Below are 22,123 nucleotides of genomic sequence, written 5' to 3'. Positions count from 1 at the left end.
TGTTTGATTTGGATAGAAAACACCCTAAAGTTTCTAAAACTGTTTGAATGGTGTCTGTGAGTATAACAGAACTCATTTGGCAGGCAAAAACCTGAGAACATTCTGTACAGGAAGTGCCCTCTTCGACCATTTCTTGGCCTTCTACACTCTCTTTATTGAAAACAAAGGATCTCTGCTGTTACGTGACACTTTCTGAGGCTCGCGTAGGCTCTCAGAAGGCGCCAGAACGTTGAATGATGACTTTGCAGTCCCAGGCTGAAAAACAGTAGCGCATTTGGTAAGTGGTCGATCTGAGAACAATGAGACGGGAGTGCGCATGCACATGAAGAGTCCATTTTAGATTTTGAGTCTTTGAACGGAAAGGATGTCTCCCGGGTCGGACTATTATCGCTTTTTCACGAGAAAAATCGCATAAAAATTGATTTTAAACAGCGTTTGACATGCTTCGAAGTACAGTAATGGAATATTTTGAAATGTTTTGTCACGATACGCATCTGCGCGTCACCGTTCGGATAGTGTCTAGAACGCAAGAACAAAACAGAGGAAATTTGAACATAACTATGGATTATTTTGAACCAAAACAACATTTGTGGATGAAGTAGAAGTCCTGGGAGTGCATTCTGACAAAGAACAGATTTTTCTTATAGTAAATCTGAGTTTGGTGAGTGCCAAACTTGGTGGGTGTCAAAATAGCTAGCCTGTGATGGCGAGCAATCTACTCAGAATATTGCAAAATGTGCTTTTGCCGAAAAGTTATTTTAAAATCTGACACCGCGATTGCATAAAGGAGTTCTGTATCTATAATTCTTAAAATAATTGTTATGTTTTTTGTGAACGTTTATCGTGAGTAATTTAGTAAATTCACCGGACGTTTGCGGTGGGTATGCTAGTTCTGAACGTCACATGCTAATGTAAAAAGCTGGTTTTTGATATAAATATGAACTTGATTGAACAAAACATGCATGTATTGTATAACATAATGTCCTAGGAGTGTCATCTGATGAAGATCATCAAAGGTTAGTGCTGCATTTAGCTGTGGTTTTGGGTTTTTGTGACATTATATGCTAGCTTGAAAAATGGGTGTCTGATTATTTCTGGCTGGGTACTCTGCTGACAAAATCTAATGTTTTGCTTTCGTTGTAAAGCCTTTTTGAAATCGCACAGCGTGGTTAAATTAACTTCTTGGGGCTATGTGGGACGTTAGCGTGCCACCTGTGGCGCACCCTATCAACAGCAGGTGCATTTCAAGAGCGGCAAATTTGAAACCAAATAAATGTCAAAATTCAAATTTCTCAAACATACAACTAACTTACACCCTTTGAAAGATAAACATCTCCTTAATCTAACCACGTTGTCCGATTTCAAAAAGGTTTTACGGCGAAAGCATAAAGTTAGGTTATGTTAGGAGAGTACATTGACAATAGCTGTGTGTATTGTATTGTCAATTCAAAGACAGGCGTCACCAAAACCATAAAATCAGCTAAAATTATGCACTAACCTTTTACAATCTCCATCAGATGACACTCCTAGGACATTATGTTAGACAATGCATGCATTTTTAGTTCTATCAAGTTCATATTTATATTTTAAAACAGTGTTTTACTATGGCGTTGATGTTCAGGAAATCGTTTCCCTCCAATACCGGCAGTCAAGTCATCACAACAAAATAATTAATTAATATTAGAAAACATTGGTAAAATATTATATTGTCATTCAAAGAATTATAGATTTACATCTCTTGAACGCAATGGACTTGCCAGATTTAAAATTAACCTTCCTGGGAAATCACACTTTGCAATAATCTGAGCACTGCGCCCAGAAAAATACGCATTGCGATACAGACTAACCGCCATGTTGGAGAGATCTAAAATCGAAAATACTATGTAAATAATCCATTACCTTTGATTCTCTTCATCAGATGTCACTTCCAAAGAATCCCAGGTCCATAACGAATGTAGTTTTGTTCAAAAAAGCTCATCATTTATGTCCAAAAACCTCCGTGTTGTAGCACATGATCTAAGCCAGCCGGACTTCACTTCACTTCAAGAACGGAAAAAATATATTTACGTTCGTTCAAACATGTCAAACGTTGTATCGCATAAATCATTAGGGCCTTTTTAAACCAGAACATGAATAAAATTCAAGGCGGACCATTGGGTTCTCTTTTAAAACGTTTCGGAATGAGAGTACCCACCATCAACTCGCACGCCAGGTGTCTAATGGGCCATCACCGTTCCAAGGCTCTTCTTCGGTCAGATCTCACTGTGGAAGACTCAAAACACTTTGTAAAGGCTGGGGACATCTTGTGGAAGCAATACATTCCTCAGCCCCTTTGTTTTTCAATGGTATAGGCTTAAAGTCAATTCAACACATCAGGTATCCACTTCCTGTCAGAATCTGTCTCAGGGTTTTGCCTGCCAAATGAGTTCTGTTATACTCACAGACACCATTCAAACAGTTTTTGAAACTTTAGGGTTGTTTCTATCCATATATAATAAGTATATGCATATTGTAGTTACTGGGTAGGATTAGTAACCAGATTAAATCGGGTACATTTTTTTATCCAGCCGTGAAAATACTGCCCCTTATACCCTAACAGGTTAACGAGAGTCTTGTCTGGTGTAAAATAGTCATATGTTTGAGAAATTGAAGTAATAGCATTTCTAAGGTATTTGAATATCGCGCCACGGGATTCCACTGGCTATTGAGTAGGTGGGACGATTTCGTCCCACATACCCTAGAGAGGTTAACGAGAAGTGTATCTTTAAAATGGGATGTAATAGTTGTATGTTTGAGAAATTTGAATTATGAGATTTTTGTTGTTTTGAATTTGCCACCCTGCTATTTCACTGGCTGTTGAATAGTGTGTCCCACGGTTGGAACGCTAGCGTCCCACATACCCCAGAGAGGTTAAGCCATTTTTCCACAACTTTGGAAGTATGTTTGAGGTCATTATCCATTTGGAAGACTCATTTGCGACCAAGTTTTAACTTCTTGACTGATATCTTGAGATGTTGCTTCAATATATCCACATCATTTTCCTTTCCTCATGATGCCATCTATTTTGTGAAGTGCACCAGTCCCTCCGGCAGCAAATCACCCCCACAACATGATGCTGTCACCCCTGTGCTTCACGGTTGGGATGGTGTTCTTCGGCTTGCAATTATCCCCTTTTTTCCTCCAAACATAACAATGGACATTATGGCCAAACAGTTCTATTTTTATTTTATCACACCAGAGGACATTTCTCCAAAAAGTACGATCTTTGTCCCCATGTGCAGTTGCAAACCGTAGCGTGTCTTTTTTACAGCCAGTCGAATCCCGTGGCGCGTTATTCAAATACCTTAGAAATGCTATTACTTCAATTTCTCAAACATATGACTATTTTACACCATTTTAAAGACAAGACTCTCGTTAATCTAACCACACTGTCCGATTTCAAAAAGGCTTTACAACGAAAGAAAAACATTAGATTATGTCAGCAGAGTACCCAGACAGAAATAATCAGACACCCATTTTTCAAGCTAGCATATAATGTCACATAAACCCAAACCACAGCTAAATGCAGCACTAACCTTTGATGATCTTCATCAGATGACAATCTTAGGACATTATGTTATACAATACATGCATGTCTGTTCAATCAAGTTCATATTTATATCAAAAAACAGCTTTTTACATTAGCAGGTGACTAGCATGTGACTAGCATTCCCACCGAACACTTCCGGTGAATTTACTAAATTACTCACGATAAACGTTCACAAAAAACATAACAAATATTTTAAGAATTATAGATACAGAACTCCTCTATGCACTCGATATTTTAAAATAGCTTTTCGGTGAAAGCACATTTTGCAATATTCTAAGTAGATAGCCCGGCATCACAGGGCTAGCTATTTAGACACCCAGCAAGTTTAGCACTCACCAAAGTCAGATTTACTATAAGAAAAATGTTATTACTTTTGCTGTTCTTCGTCATAATGCACTCCCAGGACTTCTACTTCAATCACAAATGTTGGTTTGGTCCCAAATAATCCATTGTTATATCCAAATAGCGGCGTTTTGTTCGTGTGTTCAAGACACTATCCGAAAGGGTAAATAAGGGTGACGAGCACGACGCATTTCGAGACAAAAAATGTCTAAATATTCCATTACCCTACTTTGAAGCATGTCAACCGCTGTTTAAAATAAATTTTTATGCAATTTTTCTCGTAAAAAAGCGATAATATTCTGACCGGGAAATCGTTTTTTAATACAAAGAGAGTGAAAGTAAAAGCATGCTATCCCCTCATGCACGAGCCTCAGTCTGATGGCCCTCTGATAGAGCACTTGCCAAACGCGCTAATGTGTTTCAGCCTGGGGATGGAATTACATCATTCAGCTTTTTCCCGCCTTCTGAGAGCCCATGGGAGCCGTAAGAAGTGTCACGTAACAGCAGAGATCCCCTGTTTTGGATAGAGATGATCAAGGAGGGCAAGAAATGGTCAGACAGGCCACTTCCTGTAAGGAATCTTCTCAGGTTTTTGCCTGCCATATGAGTTCTGTTATACTCACAGACACCAGTTTTAGAAACTTTAGGGTGTTTTCTATCCAAAGCCAATAATTATATGCATATTCTAGTTACTGGGCAGGAGTAGTAACCAGATTAAATCGGGTACGTTTTTTATCCGGCCGTGCAAATTCTGCCCCCTATCCCCAACAGGTTCTCCAGGAGACAGAACACGTCTCTTTCCTGAGCGGTATGACGGCTCCGTGGTCCCATGGTGTTTATACATTCGTACTATTGTTTGTACAGATGAACATGGTACCTTCAGACGTTTGGAAATTGCTCCCAAGGATGAACCAGACTTGTGGAGGTCTACAATTTTTTTGTCTTTGGTCTTGGCTGATTTGTTTTTATTTTCCCATCATGTCAAATAAGCACTGAGTTTGAAGGTAGACCTTGAAATACATCCACAGGTACACCTCCAATTGACTAAAATGATATCACTTAGCCTATCAGAAGCTTCTAAAGCCATGACATAATTTTCTGGAATTTTCCAAGCTGTTTGAATGCACAGTCAACTAAGTGTATGTAAACTTCTGACACACTGGAATTGTGGTATTGAATTATAAGTGAAATAATCTGTCTGTAAACAATTGTTGGAAAAATGACTCGTGTCATGCACAAAGTAGATGTCCTAACTGACTTGCCAAAACTATAGTTTGTTAACAAGAAATTTGTGGAGTGGTTGAAAAACTAGTTTTAATGACTCCAACCTAAGTGTATTTAAACTTCCGACTTCAACTGTATTTATAAAGCCCTTTTTACATCAGCCAATGTCACAAAGTGCTATTCAGAAACCCAGCCTAAAACCCCAAACAGCAAGCAATTTACATTTTAGTCATTAGGCAATGTAGATGTAGAAGCACGGTGGCTAGGAAAAACTCCCTAGAAAGGCAGGAACCTAGGAAGAAACCTACAGAGGAACCAGGCTCTGAGGGGTGGCCAGTCCTCTTCTGGCTGTGCCAGGTGGAGATTATAACAGTACATGTTCACGTTCAAACAGCAGGGTCAAATAATAATCACATTGGTTGTAGAGAGTGCAACAGAGGGTGCAACAGGTCAACACCTCAGGAGTAAATGTCAGTTGGCTTTTCATAGCCGAGCATTCAGAGTTCGAGACTGCAGGTGCGGTAGAGAGAGAGAGTTGAAAACAGCAGGTCTAGGACAAGGTAGCATGTCTGGTGAACAGGTCAGGGTTCCATAGCCGCAGGCAGAACAGTTGAAACTGACCAAGTGGACTGGGGACAGCAAGGAGTCCTCAGGCCAGGTAGTCCTGAGGCATGGTCCCAGGGCTCAGGTCCTCCGGGGTGGGGAGGGAGAGAGAGAATTAGAGGGAGCACACTCAAATTCACACATGACTCCATATAAGACAGGAGAATTACACCAGATAAACTACAAACCATTGCAGCATAGATACTGGAGTCTGAGACAGGAGGGGTCGGGAGACACTGTGGCCCCATCCAATGATACCCTGTGACAAGGCCAACCAGTCAGGATATGACCTCACCCACTTTGCCAAAGCATAGCCCCTATACCACTAGAGGGATATCCGCAAACCACAAATTTACTACACTGAGACAAGGCTGAGTATAATCCACGAAGATCTCACCCACTCCACGAACCCGAACTGTCAGGGCCCAGGTCTGACAGAATCTGTGTAGAAGATCTAGGTGCTGCTGTAGGCCCTCCTTGGTTGGGTACAGAAGCACCAGATTGTCAGCAAACAGTAGACATTTTGACTTCAGATTCTAGTACGGTGAGGCCAGGGGCTGCAGACTGTTCTAGTGCCCTCGCCAATTTGTTTATATATATGTTGAAGAGGGTGGGGCTTAAGCTGCATCCCTGTCTCACCCCACGTAACTGTGGAAAGAAATGTGTGTGTTTTTTGCACATTTTAACCACACACTTGTTGTTTGTGTACATGGATTTTATGTTGTATGTTTTTCCCCAACACCACTTTCCATCAATGTGTATAGCAGACCCTCATGCCAAATTGAGTCAAAAGCTTTTTTGAAATCAACAAAGCATGAAAACACTTTGCCTTGGTTTTGGTTTGTTTCTTTGTCAATTAGGGTGAATATGTGGTCTGTCGTATGGTAATTTGGTTAAAAGCCAATTTTACATTTGCTCATTGTTTTCACTGAGGAAATGGGCGAGTCTGCTGTTAATGATAATGCAGGGGATTTTCCCAAGGTTTCTGTTGACACATATCCCTGTTACTGGGGTCAAATTTGTCTCCACTTTTGTGGATGGGGAGATCAGTCCTTTTTTCCAAATATTGGGAAGGATGCCAGAGCTAAGGATGATGTTAAAGAGTTTAAGTATAGCCATTTGGAATTTGTGGTCTGTATATTTTATCATTTCATTTAGGATACCATCAACACCACAGGCCTTTTTGGGTTGGAGGGTTTGTATTTTGTCCTGTAGTTCATTCAGTATAATTTTAAAATCCAGTGGGTTCTGATAGTCTTTAATTGTTGATTCTCAGATTTGTATTTGATCATGTATATGTTTTTGCTGTTTGTTCTTTGTTTTAGGGCCAAAAAGATTGGAGAAGTTGTTTATCCACAAATCTCAGTTTTGGATGGATAACTCTTAGTGTTGTTTGCTTAGTGTTTTCCAATTTTTCCAGAAGTGGTTAGAGTCTATGGATTCTTCAATTACGTTGAACTAATTTCTGACGTGATGTTCCTTCTTTTTCCGTTGTGCATTTCTGTATTGTTTTAGTTATTCACCATAGTGAAGGCTCAGGTTTTCGGGGTCTCTATGTTTTTGATTGGATAGATTTCTCAATTTCCTTCTTAGATTTAGAATTCTTCATCAAACCATTTGACATTGTTGTTAAGGTTTTCTGCTTGAAATTTTTTCATTTGATAGGGAAGCTGAGAGGTCAAATATCCTGTTTAGGGTTTCTACTGCCAAATGTACCCCTTCACTAGTACAGTGAAATATGTTGTCCAGGAAGTTGTCTAAAAGGGATTGAATTTGTTGTTGCCTAATTGTTTTTTGGTAGGTTTCCACACTAGTTTCATTCCATCTGTCATGTCCTGACCAGTAAAGGGGTTATTGTAGTTTGGTCAGGATGTGGCAGGGGTGTGTTTGTTTAGAGTGTTTCGGGGTTTGTTGGGCTATGTTCCTATGTAAGAGGGGTGTTTGTTTAGAGTGTTTCGTAGTGTGTTGGGCTATGTTCTTGTCAGTTTATTTCTATGTTAGTTCTAGTCTTTCTATTTCTATGTTTAGTTAATGGGGTTGACCTTCAATTAGAAGCAGCTGCTCCTCGTTGCTTCTGATTGAAGGTCCTATGTATAGGGGTGTTTTTGTAATGGGATTTGTGGGTAGTTGTCTCCTGTTTTGTGTCTGTGCACCTGACAGGACTGTTTAGTGTCGTTCGTTGTTTTGTATACGTGATTTGTTTCTTTTTTCCTTCTTTTAACCTCTTGACGGTCGCCTAGGATAGGGGGCACTACAGCGATTTTTGAAAACAATTCGTGCCCATTTTAAACGGCCTCCTACTCAAACTCAGAAGCTAGGATATGCATATAATTAATACTTGTGTATAGAAAACACCCTAAAGTTTCTAAAAATGTTTGAATGGTGTCTGTGAGTATAACAGAACTCATATGGCAGTCAAAACCCAGTCTTTACAAAGTGGTTTGAGTCTCCTACTGTGAAAACTGACTGAATGAGACGCTGTGGAAAGTGGTCACATGAGGAGGGCCATCACCATTATGATGCCGGCGCCCCTGGCTACCCTCCCCTTTCGAAACGTTTAAAAAGACAATGCAATCGTCCCCCTTGAATCTTATTGGAGCTCTGGTTGATAAAGGCCCTAAAGATTTATGTTATACAACGTTTGACATGTTTGAACGAACCTACATTTTAAAAAAAATGCATTTTATTGAAAGAGGAGTCCCGCGGCCGACGGAAGTTTTGGAGCAGCCTTCAGAACGCGCTAACAAGAACAAGCTATTGGGACGTAAAGGATTAACTTTTTTGAACGAAAATACATTTCTTGCGGACCTAGGATCCCTGGAAGTGCTTTCTGATGAAGATAATCAAAGTTAAGGCATTATTGACAATAGTATACAAGAGTAGATTTTATATGCGATTGTTCCAAGATGGCTCTGACCTGCAACGGTAGCCTATTTTTCGGAGTATCGCATCCCCTTTTATCACAAAGTTTGATTACCCAGTAAAGTTATTTTTAAATCTGGCATTACAGGTGCTTTCAAGAGATATTCATCTATAAATCTTAGAATGACAATATTACATTTTAAAAATGTTTTCGAATAGTAATTGAGTAAATTGTAGCGCTGTTTCACCGGATTCATTTGAGGGAAAATAGTTAGTCAACGTCACGCGCCGATATAAAATGCTGTTTTTATATATAAATATGAACTTTATCGAACAAAAGAATGCATGTATTGTGTAACATGATGTCCTAGGAGTGTCATCTGATGAAGATTGTCAAAGGTTAGTGCTGCATTTAGCTGTTTTTTGGTTATTTGTGATGCATGTGGTTGGTTGGAAAATGGCTATGTGGCTACTTTTACGATATACTCCTCTAACATAATCTAATGTTTTGCTTTTGCTGTAAAGCCTTTTTGAAATCGGACAACGTGGTTCGATTCAGGAGAGGTGTATCTATAAAACGATATAACATAGTCCTATATTTGAAAAAATATATATGTACAATTTTGTTATGCATATGGCGATAGGATTTTTCGCTGGATGTCGCCCGACCAGGGGTTAATTAATAAAGAAGATGAGTGTACACGTTCCCGCCTTGGTCCAATCCTTACGACGCCCGTGACAGAACTACCCACCACAAACAGACCAAGCAGCAGAGGAAGGAGCAGCAGAGGAACTATGTGGACTATGTGGAATCATGGACATGGGAGGAGATCCTGGACGGGTCAGGACCATGGCACCAGACTGGGGAGTACAAGCGCCCTAAGGAGGAGCTGGAGGCAGCCAAGGCAAAGCGGCGTCATTATGAGGCATTATACGCGACGATGTGCAAGTACGAGAGGCACCCCCAAGAAATCTTTGGGTGGGGGCACACGGGGAGATTGGCTAGGACAGGCAGTAGACCTGAGCCAACTCCCCGTGCTTATTATGGGGAGCGTGTGGAGACGAGCGCGCCGGTGTATGCGGAAGTGCTCACGATCTCGCCCATGCGCACTCACAGTCCAGTGCGAGTGATCCCAGCTCCTCGCAAGTGCCGTGCTAGAGTGGGAATCCAGCCTAGAAGGAGGATGCCTGCGCAGCACATCTGGCCACCAGTGCGCCTCCTAGGCCCAGGCTACCCTATGCCTGCTCTACGCACGGCAATCATCAGGCCTCTGCACAGCCCAGTATGCCCTGTGCCTGCACTCCGCTCGTGCAGAACTACTATTACCATCCAGCCAGGACGGGTTGTGCAGGAGGTGCGCTCCAGACCTCCAGTGCTTACCCATGGCCCGGTGTATCCAGTTCCTGCTCCTCGTACTAGCCCTGAGGTGCGTGTCTCTAGTGTGGCGCCTTTAAAGCCAGCATCACGCACCAGGCCTCCAGTGCGTCAGCCCAGTCTAGTACGTCCTGTTCCCACTCCTCGCACTAGCCTTTGGGGTGCGTGTCTCCAGTCTGGTACCTCCAGTACCAGCCCCACGCACCAGGCCTTCAGTGCGTCAGCCCAGTCCAGCTCGTCCTGCTCCTGCTCCTCGCACTAGCCCTGTGGTGCTGTCCCTAGTCTGGCGCTTCCCAAGCCAGCCCCACGAATCAGGCCTTCAGTGCGCTGTCCCCGTCCAGAGCTTCCGGCAACAGTGCCTCGTCCAGAGTGTCCGGCGACAGTGCCTCGTCCAGAGTGTCCGGCGACAGTGCCTCGTCCAGAGTGTCCGGCGACAGTGCCTCGTCCATAGGGTCCGGCGACAGTGCCACATCCAGAGGGTCCGGCGACAGTGCCTCGTCCAGAGTGTCCGGCGACAGTGCCTCGTCCAGAGTGTCCGGCGACAGTGCCTCGTCCAGAGTGTCCGGCGACAGTGCCTCGTCCAGAGTGTCCGGCGACAGTGCCTCGTCCAGAGTGTCCGGCGACAGTGCCTCGTCCAGAGTGTCCGGCGACAGTGCCTCGTCCAGAGTGTCCGGCGAAAAGTGCCTCGTCCAGAGTGTCCGGCGAAAAGTGCCTCGTCCAGAGTGTCCGGCGAAAAGTGCCTCGTCCAGAGTGTCCGGCGACAGTGCCTCGTCCAGAGTGTCCGGCGACAGTGCCTCGTCCAGAGTGTCCGGCGACAGTGCCTCGTCCAGAATGTCCGGCGACAGTGCCTCGTAAGCAGGAATCCGTAGGATAGAATTATGGTCAGATTTGCCAAATGGAGGGCGAGGGCGAGCTTTGTATGGGGCTCTGTGTGTGGGGTAAAGGTAGTCCAGAGTTTTTTTTTACTCTGGTTGCACATTTAACATACTGATAGAAATTTGGTAAACGGATTTAAGTTTTCCGTGAAACAGAGGATGTTACAATATCTGATGTTTCTCTGGAAGGCAACCTCTGCTCAAATTTCATCTACCTTGTTGTCAAGAGACTGGACATTGGCAAGAAGTATACTCAGGAGCAGTGAGTGATGTGCACGTCTACTTAGCCTGACGTGGAGACGTGGACATCTGCCCCTTCTGCGGCGCCGTTGTTTTGGGTCGGATACTGGGATTAGATCCATTGTCCTGGGTGGTGGTCCAAACATAGTAAGGGAAAACCCCCCTGATTTGGACAAAATAACATGGGAACATATTGGCACAGCACGAATCATACACACGATTGTAAATACCACTGAAAGCGGCCCATCTCCGGGCCAATCATATGGCAATTTTCCGATGGCAATTGCCAATTGTAACACCCCAGATTTCCTTTAGATGGTGAGCGCGCTCCACCATGGATTTTCATACAGCAAATGATACCCAAGTCTACACCCAAGGGTCAGATTTTGATAAAATGAATTTTTTTTTGAAAACTTATCACCTCTTAAAAAAGTGGTTTCTGGACCGTTTTTCAATTTTTTTTCGATTGTAATGTCAATTTTTTATTTTATTTTATTTCACCTTTATTTAACCAGGTAGGCAAGTTGAGAACAAGTTCTCATTTACAATTGCGACCTGGCCAAGATAAAGCAAAGCAGTTCGACAACATACAAAAACACAGAGTTACACATGGAGTAAAACAACATACAATCAATGATGCAGTAGAAAAAAATAAGACTATATACAATGTGAGCAAATGATGTGAGATAATGGAGGTAAAGGCAAAAAAATGCCATGGTGGCAAAGTAAATAAAGTATGGCAAGAAAAAACACTGGAATGGTAGATTTGTAGTTTGAAGAAAGTTAAAAGTTAAAATATAAATAATATGGTGCAAAGGAGCAAAATAAATAAAATAAATAAATACAGTAGGGGAAAAGGTAGTAGTTTGGGCTCAATTAAAGATGGGCTATGTACAGGTGCAGAGATCTGTGAGCTACTCTGACAGCTGGTGCTTAAAGCTAGTGAGGGAGATAAGTGTTTCCAGTTTTAGAGATTTTTGTAGTTCGTTCCAGTCATTGGCAGCTGAGAACTGGAAGGAGAGACGACCAAAGGAGGAGTTGGCTTTAGGGGTGACCAGAGAGATATACCTGCTGGAGCGCGTGCTACAGGTGGGTGCTGCTATGGTGACCAGTGAGCGGAGATAAGGGGGGACTTTACCTAGCAGGGTCTTGTAGATGACCTGGAGCCAATGTGTTTGGCGACGATGATGAAGTGAAGGCCAGCCAACGAGAGCATACAGGTCGCAGTGGTGGGTTGTATATGGGGCTTTGGTGACAAAACGGATGGCACTGTGATAGACTGCATCCAGCTTGTTGAGTAGGGTATTGGAGGCTATTTTGTAAATGACATCGCCGAAGTCGAGGATTGGTAGGATGGTCAGTTTTACGAGGGTATGTTTGGCAGCATGAGTGAAGGATGCTTTGTTGCGAAATAGGAAGCCAATTCTAGATTTCACTTTGGATTGGAGATGATTGATGTGAGTCTGGAAGGAGAGTTTACAGTCTAACCAGACACCTAGGTATTTGTAGTTGTCCACAAATTCTAAGTTAGAACCGTCCAGAGAAGTTATGCTGGATGGGCGGGCAGGTGCAGGCAGCGATCGGTTGAAGAGCATGCATTTAGTTTTACTTGTGTTTAGGAGCAGTTGGAGACCTACACATGTATAAGAGCTGTATGAACATGCTTATGACGTTTTCTATTGACGTATGTTTTGTGCATTTTTAATATGATTTCATAGGAAAAAAGTGACTTTTTTTTCTTTTTTTGCAAAATGACATTTCCAATGCTTTTTTTGTCAATTGTGAAAGTATTGCATGTGCCAAATCACAGCAAATATTCAATAGATAGCTAGAGCTCTGCGCAGTGAATTTTCATATTGCAAATGTAACACAATTCAAGTCCCAAGAGTCAAATTTTGAAAAAATGACATTTTTGGAAAACTTTTCAACCCCTTGAAAAGTGGTTTCTGGACCATATTTCGATTTTTTTTCGATTTTTATGTCAATTACACATGTATAAGAGCTGTATGGACATACTTTTGACATATTTTATTGACATAATTTTTTGGGTTGTTTTTGCTTGTGCATAAGGCATATGTTTTGTGCATTTGGAATATGATTTCATAGGAAGTTAAAAGTGACATATTTGCTTGTGCATAAGGCATATGTTTGTGCATTTGGAATATGATTTCATAGGAAGTCAAAAGTGACATATTTTTTTCTTTTTTTTGCCAAATGCCATTAGAAATGTGCAAATGAAATGTCCAATTCTTTTTTTGTCAATTATACATGTATGAAAGTATTGAATGTGCCAAATCAAGATGTTTGTCCGTTTACCATGTATGATCATAGGAAGTCGGTTTCCAAACCCAAAAGTCAGTTAACCATGGTCCAAATGGCATTTATACTGCCCAAATGATATATAGCCCTATGTTAAGCCATGAATCAACGCAGATGGTCTACTTGTCATGTATGATGAGGGAGAAGTGGGACTCTGTTGCTTTTAACATTTTTAACAAATTTGACATGCTCAGAATGCATAATTGACTGGCCCGATGATCTCGGGATGGCCGTGCAGTGACTGTGGTTCCTCTCCATCGCTCGTTATGTTGATTTCATCTTGTCAACTTTGGTGATATTTTTTGCTGTTGAATCATATTGCAAATGCGCGTTACATTTGCAATATTGCACGTTACGTTTGCAATATGATTCAATGGGCATTTAGCATCACGAATTTAGCGTGCCACCCGTGGCGCACCCTATCAACAGCAGGTGCATTTCAAGAGCGGCAAATTTGAAACCAAATAAATGTCAAAATTCAAGTTTTTCAAACATACAACTATCTGGCACCCTTTGAAAGATAAACATCTCCTTAATCTAACCACGTTTTCCGATTTCAAAAAGGTTTTACGGCGAAAGCATAAAGTTAGGTTATGTTAGGAGAGTACATTGACAATAGCTGTGTGTATTGTATTGTCAATTCAAAGACAGGCGTCACCAAAACCATAAAATCAGCTAAAATTATGCACTAACCTTTTACAATCTCCATCAGATGACACTCCTAGGACATTATGTTAGACAATGCATGCATTTTTAGTTCTATCAAGTTCATATTTATATCTAAAAACAGTGTTTTACTATGGCGTTGATGTTCAGGAAATCGTTTCCCTCCAATACCGGCAGTCAAGTCATCACAACAAAATAATTAATTAATATTAGAAAACATTGGTAAAATATTATATTGTCATTCAAAGAATTATAGATTTACATCTCTTGAACGCAATGGACTTGCCAGATTTAAAATTAACCTTCCTGGGAAATCACACTTTGCAATAATCTGAGCACTGCGCCCAGAAAAATACGCATTGCGATACAGACTAACCGCCATGTTGGAGAGATCTAAAATCGAAAATACTATGTAAATAATCCATTACCTTTGATTCTCTTCATCAGATGTCACTTCCAAAGAATCCCAGGTCCATAACGAATGTAGTTTTGTTCAAAAAAGCTCATCATTTATGTCCAAAAACCTCCGTGTTGTAGCACATGATCTAAGCCAGCCGGACTTCACTTCAAGAACGGAAAAAATATATTTTCGTTCGGTCAAACATGTCAAACGTTGTATCGCATAAATCATTAGGGCCTTTTTTAACCAGAACATGAATAAAATTCAAGGCGGACCATTGGGTTCTCTTTTAAAACGTTTCGGAATGAGAGTACCCACCATCAACTCGGGCGCCAGGTGTCTAATGGGCCATCGCCGTTCCAACGCTCTTCTTCAGTCAGATCTCACTGTAGAAGACTCAAAACACTTTGTAAAGGCTGGGGACATCTTGTGGAAGCAATAGGAAGTGCCAAAATATTCCTCCTTCCCTTTGTTTTTCAATGGTATAGGCTTAAAGTCAATTCAACACATCAGGTATCCACTTCCTGTCAGAATCTGTCTCAGGGTTTTGCCTGCCAAATGAGTTCTGTTATACTCACAGACACCATTCAAACAGTTTTTGAAACTTTAGGGTGTTTTCTATCCATATATAATAAGTATATGCATATTGTAGTTACTGGGTAGGATTAGTAACCAGATTAAATCGGGTACATTTTTTTATCCAGCCGTGAAAATACTGCCCCCTATACCCTAACAGGTTAACCTCTCTAGGGGATGTGGGACGGTAGCATCCCACCTGGCCAACATCCAATGAAATTGCAGAGCGCCAAATTCAAAAACAGAAATTCTCATCATAAAAATTCAGAAAACATACAAGTGTTATACATCGGTTTAAAGATTAACTTCTTGTTAATCAACCACGATGTCAGATTTCAAAAAGGCTTTACGGCGAAAGCATACCATGCGATTATCTGAGAACAGCGCCCAGCAGACAAATCATTACAAACAGTTACCAGCCAAGTAGAGGAGTTACACAAGTCAGAAATAGCGATAAAATGAATCACTTACCTTTGATGATCTTCATATGGTTGCACTCACAAGACTCCCATTTACTCAATAAATGTTTGTTTTGTTCGATAAAGTCCCTCTTTATATCCAAAAACCTCAGTTTTGTTCGTGCGTTTTGTTCAGTAATCCACAGACTCAAAGGCAGTCACAACAGGCAGACGGAAAATCCGAAAAGTATCAGTAAAGTTCGTAGAAACATGTTAAACGATGTTTATAATCAATCCTCAGGTTGTTTTTAGTCATAATAATATATAATATTTCAACCGAACAAAAGCTTTGTCAATATAAAAGGAAAACAAGAAATGCGCGTGACCATGAAAAACCTCTGGGACACTGCAGTGTCCACTCATTCAGAGTGATCTTACTTCCTCATTTTTCAGAATACAAGTCTGAAACAATTTCTAAAGACTGTTGACATCTAGTGGAAGCCATAGGAAGTGCAATTTGAGTTGTAAGTCAATGGAATCTGTATAGGCAGTCAATGGAAAACTACAAACATAAAAGAATCCTACTTCCTGGATGGATTTTTCTCAGGTTTTCGCCTGCCATATCAGTTCTGTTATACTCACAGACATTATTTTAACAGTCTTGGAAACTTTAGAGTGTTTTCTATACAAATCTACCAACTATACGCATATCCTAGCTTCTGGGCCTGAGTTGCAGGCAGTTTACTTTGGGCACGCTTTTCATCCAGAGGTGAAAATAGTGCCCCCAACCCTTGTGAGGTTAATCAGTTTGAACTAGTGGATGTTTGGAGAACTAGACATCCCAACACAAGACAGTATACATGGTTGAAGGTCTTTGGGGCCAGGGTGAGTGCAGCCTGACTCGATCAGTTTTACATGTCCAGGAATCAGAGCAATATGTTGTTGGGCTTTACCATTCTCCCTGGTTGGTTTTTTGTATCACCACATAAACATGACTCTGCTGTCTATTTCACCAGGGCCTCGTTATGCATCCTATTGGATGTTTAATGTAAAGCGCTTTCAAGATACCACTTTTTGTTCAGGTTTCCAGACTTTTTGGGAAGGTGGGGGCAGCGAAGAGAGGAGTATGAGTCTCAGAGTCAATGGTGGGATGTGGGAAAAATCCAAATTCGGCTTTTCTGTCAACGGTATACAGCTCTCTCACCCTCAGAGGTTACGAGAGTATTGGGGGAACTCAAGCATAGTATAAGTGTGGTGGAGGTAGAGCTGGTGGGGTAAGGCAATGTAGGCCTCCATGCTAATTAAGCTTAATTACGTAGGGACCTTGGCAGTTTTTTCCAGGTTAAAGCGAATGGAGCACTTTAAGAGCTAGTTCTCCATGCTCAATGAGATGGTTGCTCCCTGTTCCTCCTCCTCTGGTTTGGAAAGACAGAGTGGTGAAGCCAAGGGTATGCATTGTATACGGCTGTCGGATGTGCGGGTGACCTCTGTGGTGGAGGAGATGCGGGAGTGGACTGTGGAGTTTTATACTGAATTGTATAGGGCAGAACTGTGTGATCCTATTTGTGCTCAGTTTTTTTTGCAGACCTCCTTAAGCTCTCTCTGGCACAGAAGGATGATATTGACATTCCCCTTTTGTCCCATTAACTGGCATAGGCCGTAATCCAGATGTCCCCCGGCCGGGCCCCGAGGGTCGATGGACTCCCAGTGGAGTTTTATTAAATATTTCTGGGGAATAATTGCACTGGACTTCTTTTGTATGTTGCGTTAGTGTGTCGAGATAGGAAAGTTGCCGATGAACTGTCGTCGTACAGATCTGACTCTCCTACACAAGAAAGGGGACTTGTGTGAACTTAGGAGCTGGAGGCCTGTGTCATTGCTTTGTGCGAACTACAAGATATTTGCCAAGGTCGTCGCTAACAGGCTGAAGTTCCATCTGGACTCTGTAGTACACGAGGACCAGACATATTGTATCCCAGGATGCTCCATCACGGACAGCTTGTTCTTAATAAGGGACATGTTGGACTTATCGAGGGTTTCAAATGTGAACTTTGGACTGGTCTCTTTTGACCAAGAGAAGGCTTTTGATGGAGTGGAGCATGAGTATCTGTTTAATGTGATGTCTGTTTTTGGGTTTGGGGAAAGGTTTTTGGCCTGTGTGAAGATGTTGTATGCTGGGGTGTCATGTATGGTCAAGGTGGGAGGGGGGCTCAGTAGGCCAGTCTGGGTGAGGTGGGGCATTAGACAAGGATGCTCTCTATCAGGGCAGTTATATACAATAGCCATTGAGCCTTTTTTGGGCCTGCTACTCAGGAGACTGCAGGGAGTGTGTTGGACAGGCATGGGTCTGTTGACAGGCATAGCGATGTCGGTGTATGCAGATGACGTTTCTGTGATGGTCAGGGATGGGCAGGATATGTAGGCACTTAAGACTAGTCTGAAGGTGTACGAAGGAGCTTCTTCAGCTAAGGTGAACTGGGGCAAGAGTGACGCTCTGTTATGTGGGGCATGGAGGGATAGCCCCCCCTCTGCTTCCAGGGTTTTTTCTATGGGGTTTGTATGTATAGTGCGTATGTTATCGTGTGTGTGTATGCATGTGTCTATGCCAATGTTTGTGTTGCTTCACAGTCCCTGCTGTTCCATAAGGTGTGTTTTTCCCTGTTTTTTTTGTCTAATTTTACTGCTTGCATCAGTTTCTTGATGTGGAATAGAGTTCCATGTAATCATGAATGAAAAACACCTCTGAATTGAATCCCCTATTGATTTGAGTAGTCTGTATACTGCATTTCAGCTTTAAGATGCAAATGTATAAACAATTAAGTAAACCTGACTGTATTAAATTAATGTAATTCATAAATCATACATGTCTCACTTTACTCTCCCTGCTCCCTCACCCTTCTCTCTATTGCTCTCTTCCTTCCCATCCCTTTCTCTCTTTCTGCTGCTGTGCATTCAGCTACCAGAGCAGTGGGAACCCCATGGTAGTCCCCAGACCAGCCTGTCAGCCCCAGTGCTTCCCACAGGCATGCCCTTCCCTACCCAGCCACAGCACAGCACCTCAGTCCCCGACTCTACAGAGGGCTTCGACCTCAACAAGCCCGACCCATACGACCTCTATGAGAAGTCCAGGGCCATCTACGAGAGTAGGCGTGAGTATTGCTTCATGGTATAAGGCAGTGGCGATTTTAGCATGTAAATGTAAACCTTGGTGGGGAAAACTCACTTTTTTTATGCATATGCCAGCAAAGCCACTCTTCCTGTTTCTGCACTGTAGTCTTTTCCTTGACTGAGAACATATCCGCTTCGTCCAGTAATGGCAGAAATGAGCTCTACCACAACCAAAAATGAACAACCAAATCAACATACAGTAGCTTCATTACATTAACGATATACCCCCTGTAGGTGTAAATATATATATATATATATATATATATTGGTTCTGTGTTCATGTGCAGACGCTTCACTTGTTTTGTATCGCTCTATGTTCTTTATTATTATACTCACCAACAGCACCTGCTTCATGACTCCCAGCGACTCCCACCCTCCTGACTCCATGTTGGGGGAGTAAGGAGGGTGCGATAATGAGGGTGCAATAATGAAGGACTCGTTGCGCTATCATCGCTGCAGGAGTAATTTAAGGCATCCATAACCCACATAGGCTTCAGGTTTAATTCAGGGGCATAGGCAATGTATTCCTATGGGGAGAGAAGTCATTGCAAACTGTTTGATGTAAACACCTTCTTTTCACTGTTAAGGGTTAATGCTTAATGGTCAAGGTCAGGCTTGCACAGATCGAGAGGACCTCAGGAACGGTCCTGAGGTCGAAATATGCTTCTAACGCAAACGGTTCTCTCGCTGTCACCCAAAAGCACTTGAAATTTAGGGCCAGGCTTCATTTTGGGCCTACTTTTTTTCAAGGTCGCTTCACTCAGACCGAGCGAGCTACGGTCAAGCGGGGCATCTCGTTGAACTTGGCACAACCTAGAGATAATAGTATTGCCATTGCAGGCTCTGTGTGTCTTTAACCTGTTAGGGTATAGGGGGCAGTGTTTTCACGGCTGGATAAAAAAATGTACCCGATTTAATCTGGTTACTAATCCTACCCAGTAACTACAATATGCATATACTTATTATATATGGATAGAAAACACCCTAAAGTTTCTAAAACTGTTTGAATGGTGTCTGTGAGTATAACAGAACTCATTTGGCAGGCAAAACCCTGAGACAGATTCTGACAGGAAGTGGATACCTGATGTGTTGAATTGACTTTAATCCTATACCATTGAAAAACAAAGGGGCTGAGGAATGTTTTGGGACTTCCTATTGCTTCCACAAGATGTCCCCAGCCTTTACAAAGTGTTTTGAGTCTTCTACTCTGAGATCTGACTGAAGAAGAGCCTTGGAACGGTGATGGCCCATTAGACACCTTGCGCGCGAGTTGATGGTGGGTACTCTCATTCCGAAACGTTTTAAAAGAGAACCCAATGGTCCGCCTTGAATTTTATTCATGTTCTGGTTAAAAAAGGCCCTAATGATTTATGCGATACAACGTTTGACATGTTTGAACGAACGTAAATATATTTTTTCCGTTCGTGAAGTGAAGTCCGGCTGGCTTAGATCATGTGCTAACAACACGGAGGTTTTTGGACATAAATGATGAGCTTTTTTGAACAAAACTACATTCGTTATGGACCTGGGATTCTTTGGAAGTGACATCTGATGAAGAGAATCAAAAGTAATGGATTATTTACATAGTATTTTCGATTTTAGATCTCTCCAACATGGCGGTTAGTCTGTATCGCAATGCGTATTTTTCTGGGCGCAGTGCTCAGATTATTGCAAAGTGTGATTTCCCAGTAAGGTTAATTTTAAATCTGGCAAGTCCATTGCGTTCAAGAGATGTAAATCTATAATTCTTTGAATGACAATATAATATTTTACCAATGTTTTCTAATATTAATTAATTATTTTGTTGTCATGACTTGACTGCCGGTATTGGAGGGAAACGATTTCCTGAACATCAACGCCATAGTAAAACGCTGTTTTTAGATATAGATATGAACTTGATAGAACTAAAAATGCATGCATTGTCTAACATAATGTCCTAGGACTGTCATCTGATGGAGATTGTAAAAGGTTAGTGCATAATTTTAGCTGATTTTATGGTTTTGGTGACGCCTGTCTTTGAATTGACAATACAGTACACACAGCTATTGTCAATGTACTCTCCTAACATAACCTAACTTTATGCTTTCCCAGTAAAACCTTTTTGAAATCGGACAACGTGGTTAGATTAAGGAGATGTTTATCTTTCAAAGGGTGTAAGTTGTATGTTTGAGAAATTAGAATTTTGACATTTATTTGGTTTCAAATTTGCCGCTCTTGAAATGCATCTGCTGTTGATAGGGTCCGCCACGGGTGGCACGCTAACGTCCCACATAGCCCCAAGAAGTTAAGCACCGCACTGAATCACTCCATCCTTGCTGTGTGTGTGTGTGTGAGAGAGCTTTTCTTTGACATCTGATGGGACAAATGACTGCTTTACTGTTCATGAGGGTTGCCTAGTAACACGTGAATTTTTGGAAATATGTGACTTTTTAACCCTTCAAAACAGCTACTTTGACCCCAATTAAAGGCACTTCCGGTTGGCACAGGAAGCTTAGAATCGACACACGTTGTCGTTGTCATTGGGGTAGGCTTTCACAGAATCCTGAGTTTTAAGTTTTTACGTTAAGAATTGACTGATTTACACAGGGTTGAATTGAGTGATTTTCACAATCTGCAGGTTAGTATTGAGAATTTTGGAAAAAATATGTGCCCATTTTTAACTGCCTCTTACACCAACTCAGAAGCTAGAATATGCATATTAATGTTCAGGTTTGGATAGAAAACACCCTAAAGTTTCTAAAACTGTTTGAATGGTGTCTGTGAGTATGACAGAACTCCTATGGCAGGCAAAAACCTGAGAAGGTTTCATGCAGGAAGTACCCTGTCTGACAAGGTGTTGTTGTTCTTGCTTCTGTTTATTGAAGAGTCAGGATCTTAGCTGTAACGTGACAATTCCTAGGGCTCCAATAGGCTCTCAGAACCCGGGAAAAACCTGAACGATGACGAGGCAGCCTCTGGCTGAAACACAGAATCCCCTTTTCCAAGTGGCCCATCAGAGGACAATAGAATTAGGCGCGTGCCCGATTCGACCCCGTGCAGTATTTTCCTTCGGCTGTTTAGCTAATTGCAGATTCCCGGTCGGAATATTATCGCTTTTCTACGAGATAAATTGCATAAAAATTTATTTTAAACAGCGGTTGACATGTTTTGAAGTACGGTAATGGAATATTTAGAAATATTTTGTCACATTCTGCGCCATGCGCACGACCGTGATTTACCATTCTGATAGTGTCTAGAACGCACGAACAAAACGCCGCTGTTTGGATATAACGATGGATTATTTGGGACCAAACCTACATTTGTTATTGAAGTAGAAGTCCTGGGAGTGCATTCTGACGAAGAACAGGAAAGGTAAGACCATTTATCTTATTTGAAATGTGATTTTGGTGAAGGCTAAACTGGGTGGGTGTCTAAATAGCTAGTCCGTGATGGCTGGGCTATGTACTTAGAATATTGCAAAATGTGCTTCATCCGAAAAGCTATTTT

At 41.8% G+C, this 22,123-nt stretch overlaps 1 protein-coding gene across 12 annotated transcripts in view; it reads left to right on the top strand.

The window, feature by feature from the left end:
• The window catches only part of LOC115197173 (membrane-associated guanylate kinase, WW and PDZ domain-containing protein 2), a 268,454-nt gene that overhangs the window by 215,619 nt on the left and 30,712 nt on the right, over nt 1-22,123 (top strand). For all 12 annotated transcript variants that reach the window (XM_029758463.1, XM_029758461.1, XM_029758462.1 and 9 more), the window contains exon 12: nt 18,426-18,618. In XM_029758463.1, the coding sequence (XP_029614323.1) occupies nt 18,426-18,618 (193 nt within the window). The remainder of the gene's footprint in view (nt 1-18,425; nt 18,619-22,123) is intronic.

Source organism: Salmo trutta, chromosome 7 (genome assembly GCF_901001165.1).
Source record: "Salmo trutta chromosome 7, fSalTru1.1, whole genome shotgun sequence".
In the NCBI taxonomy this organism is placed as follows: domain Eukaryota; kingdom Metazoa; phylum Chordata; class Actinopteri; order Salmoniformes; family Salmonidae; genus Salmo; species Salmo trutta.
This window is presented reverse-complemented; position numbering and strand designations above follow the sequence as displayed.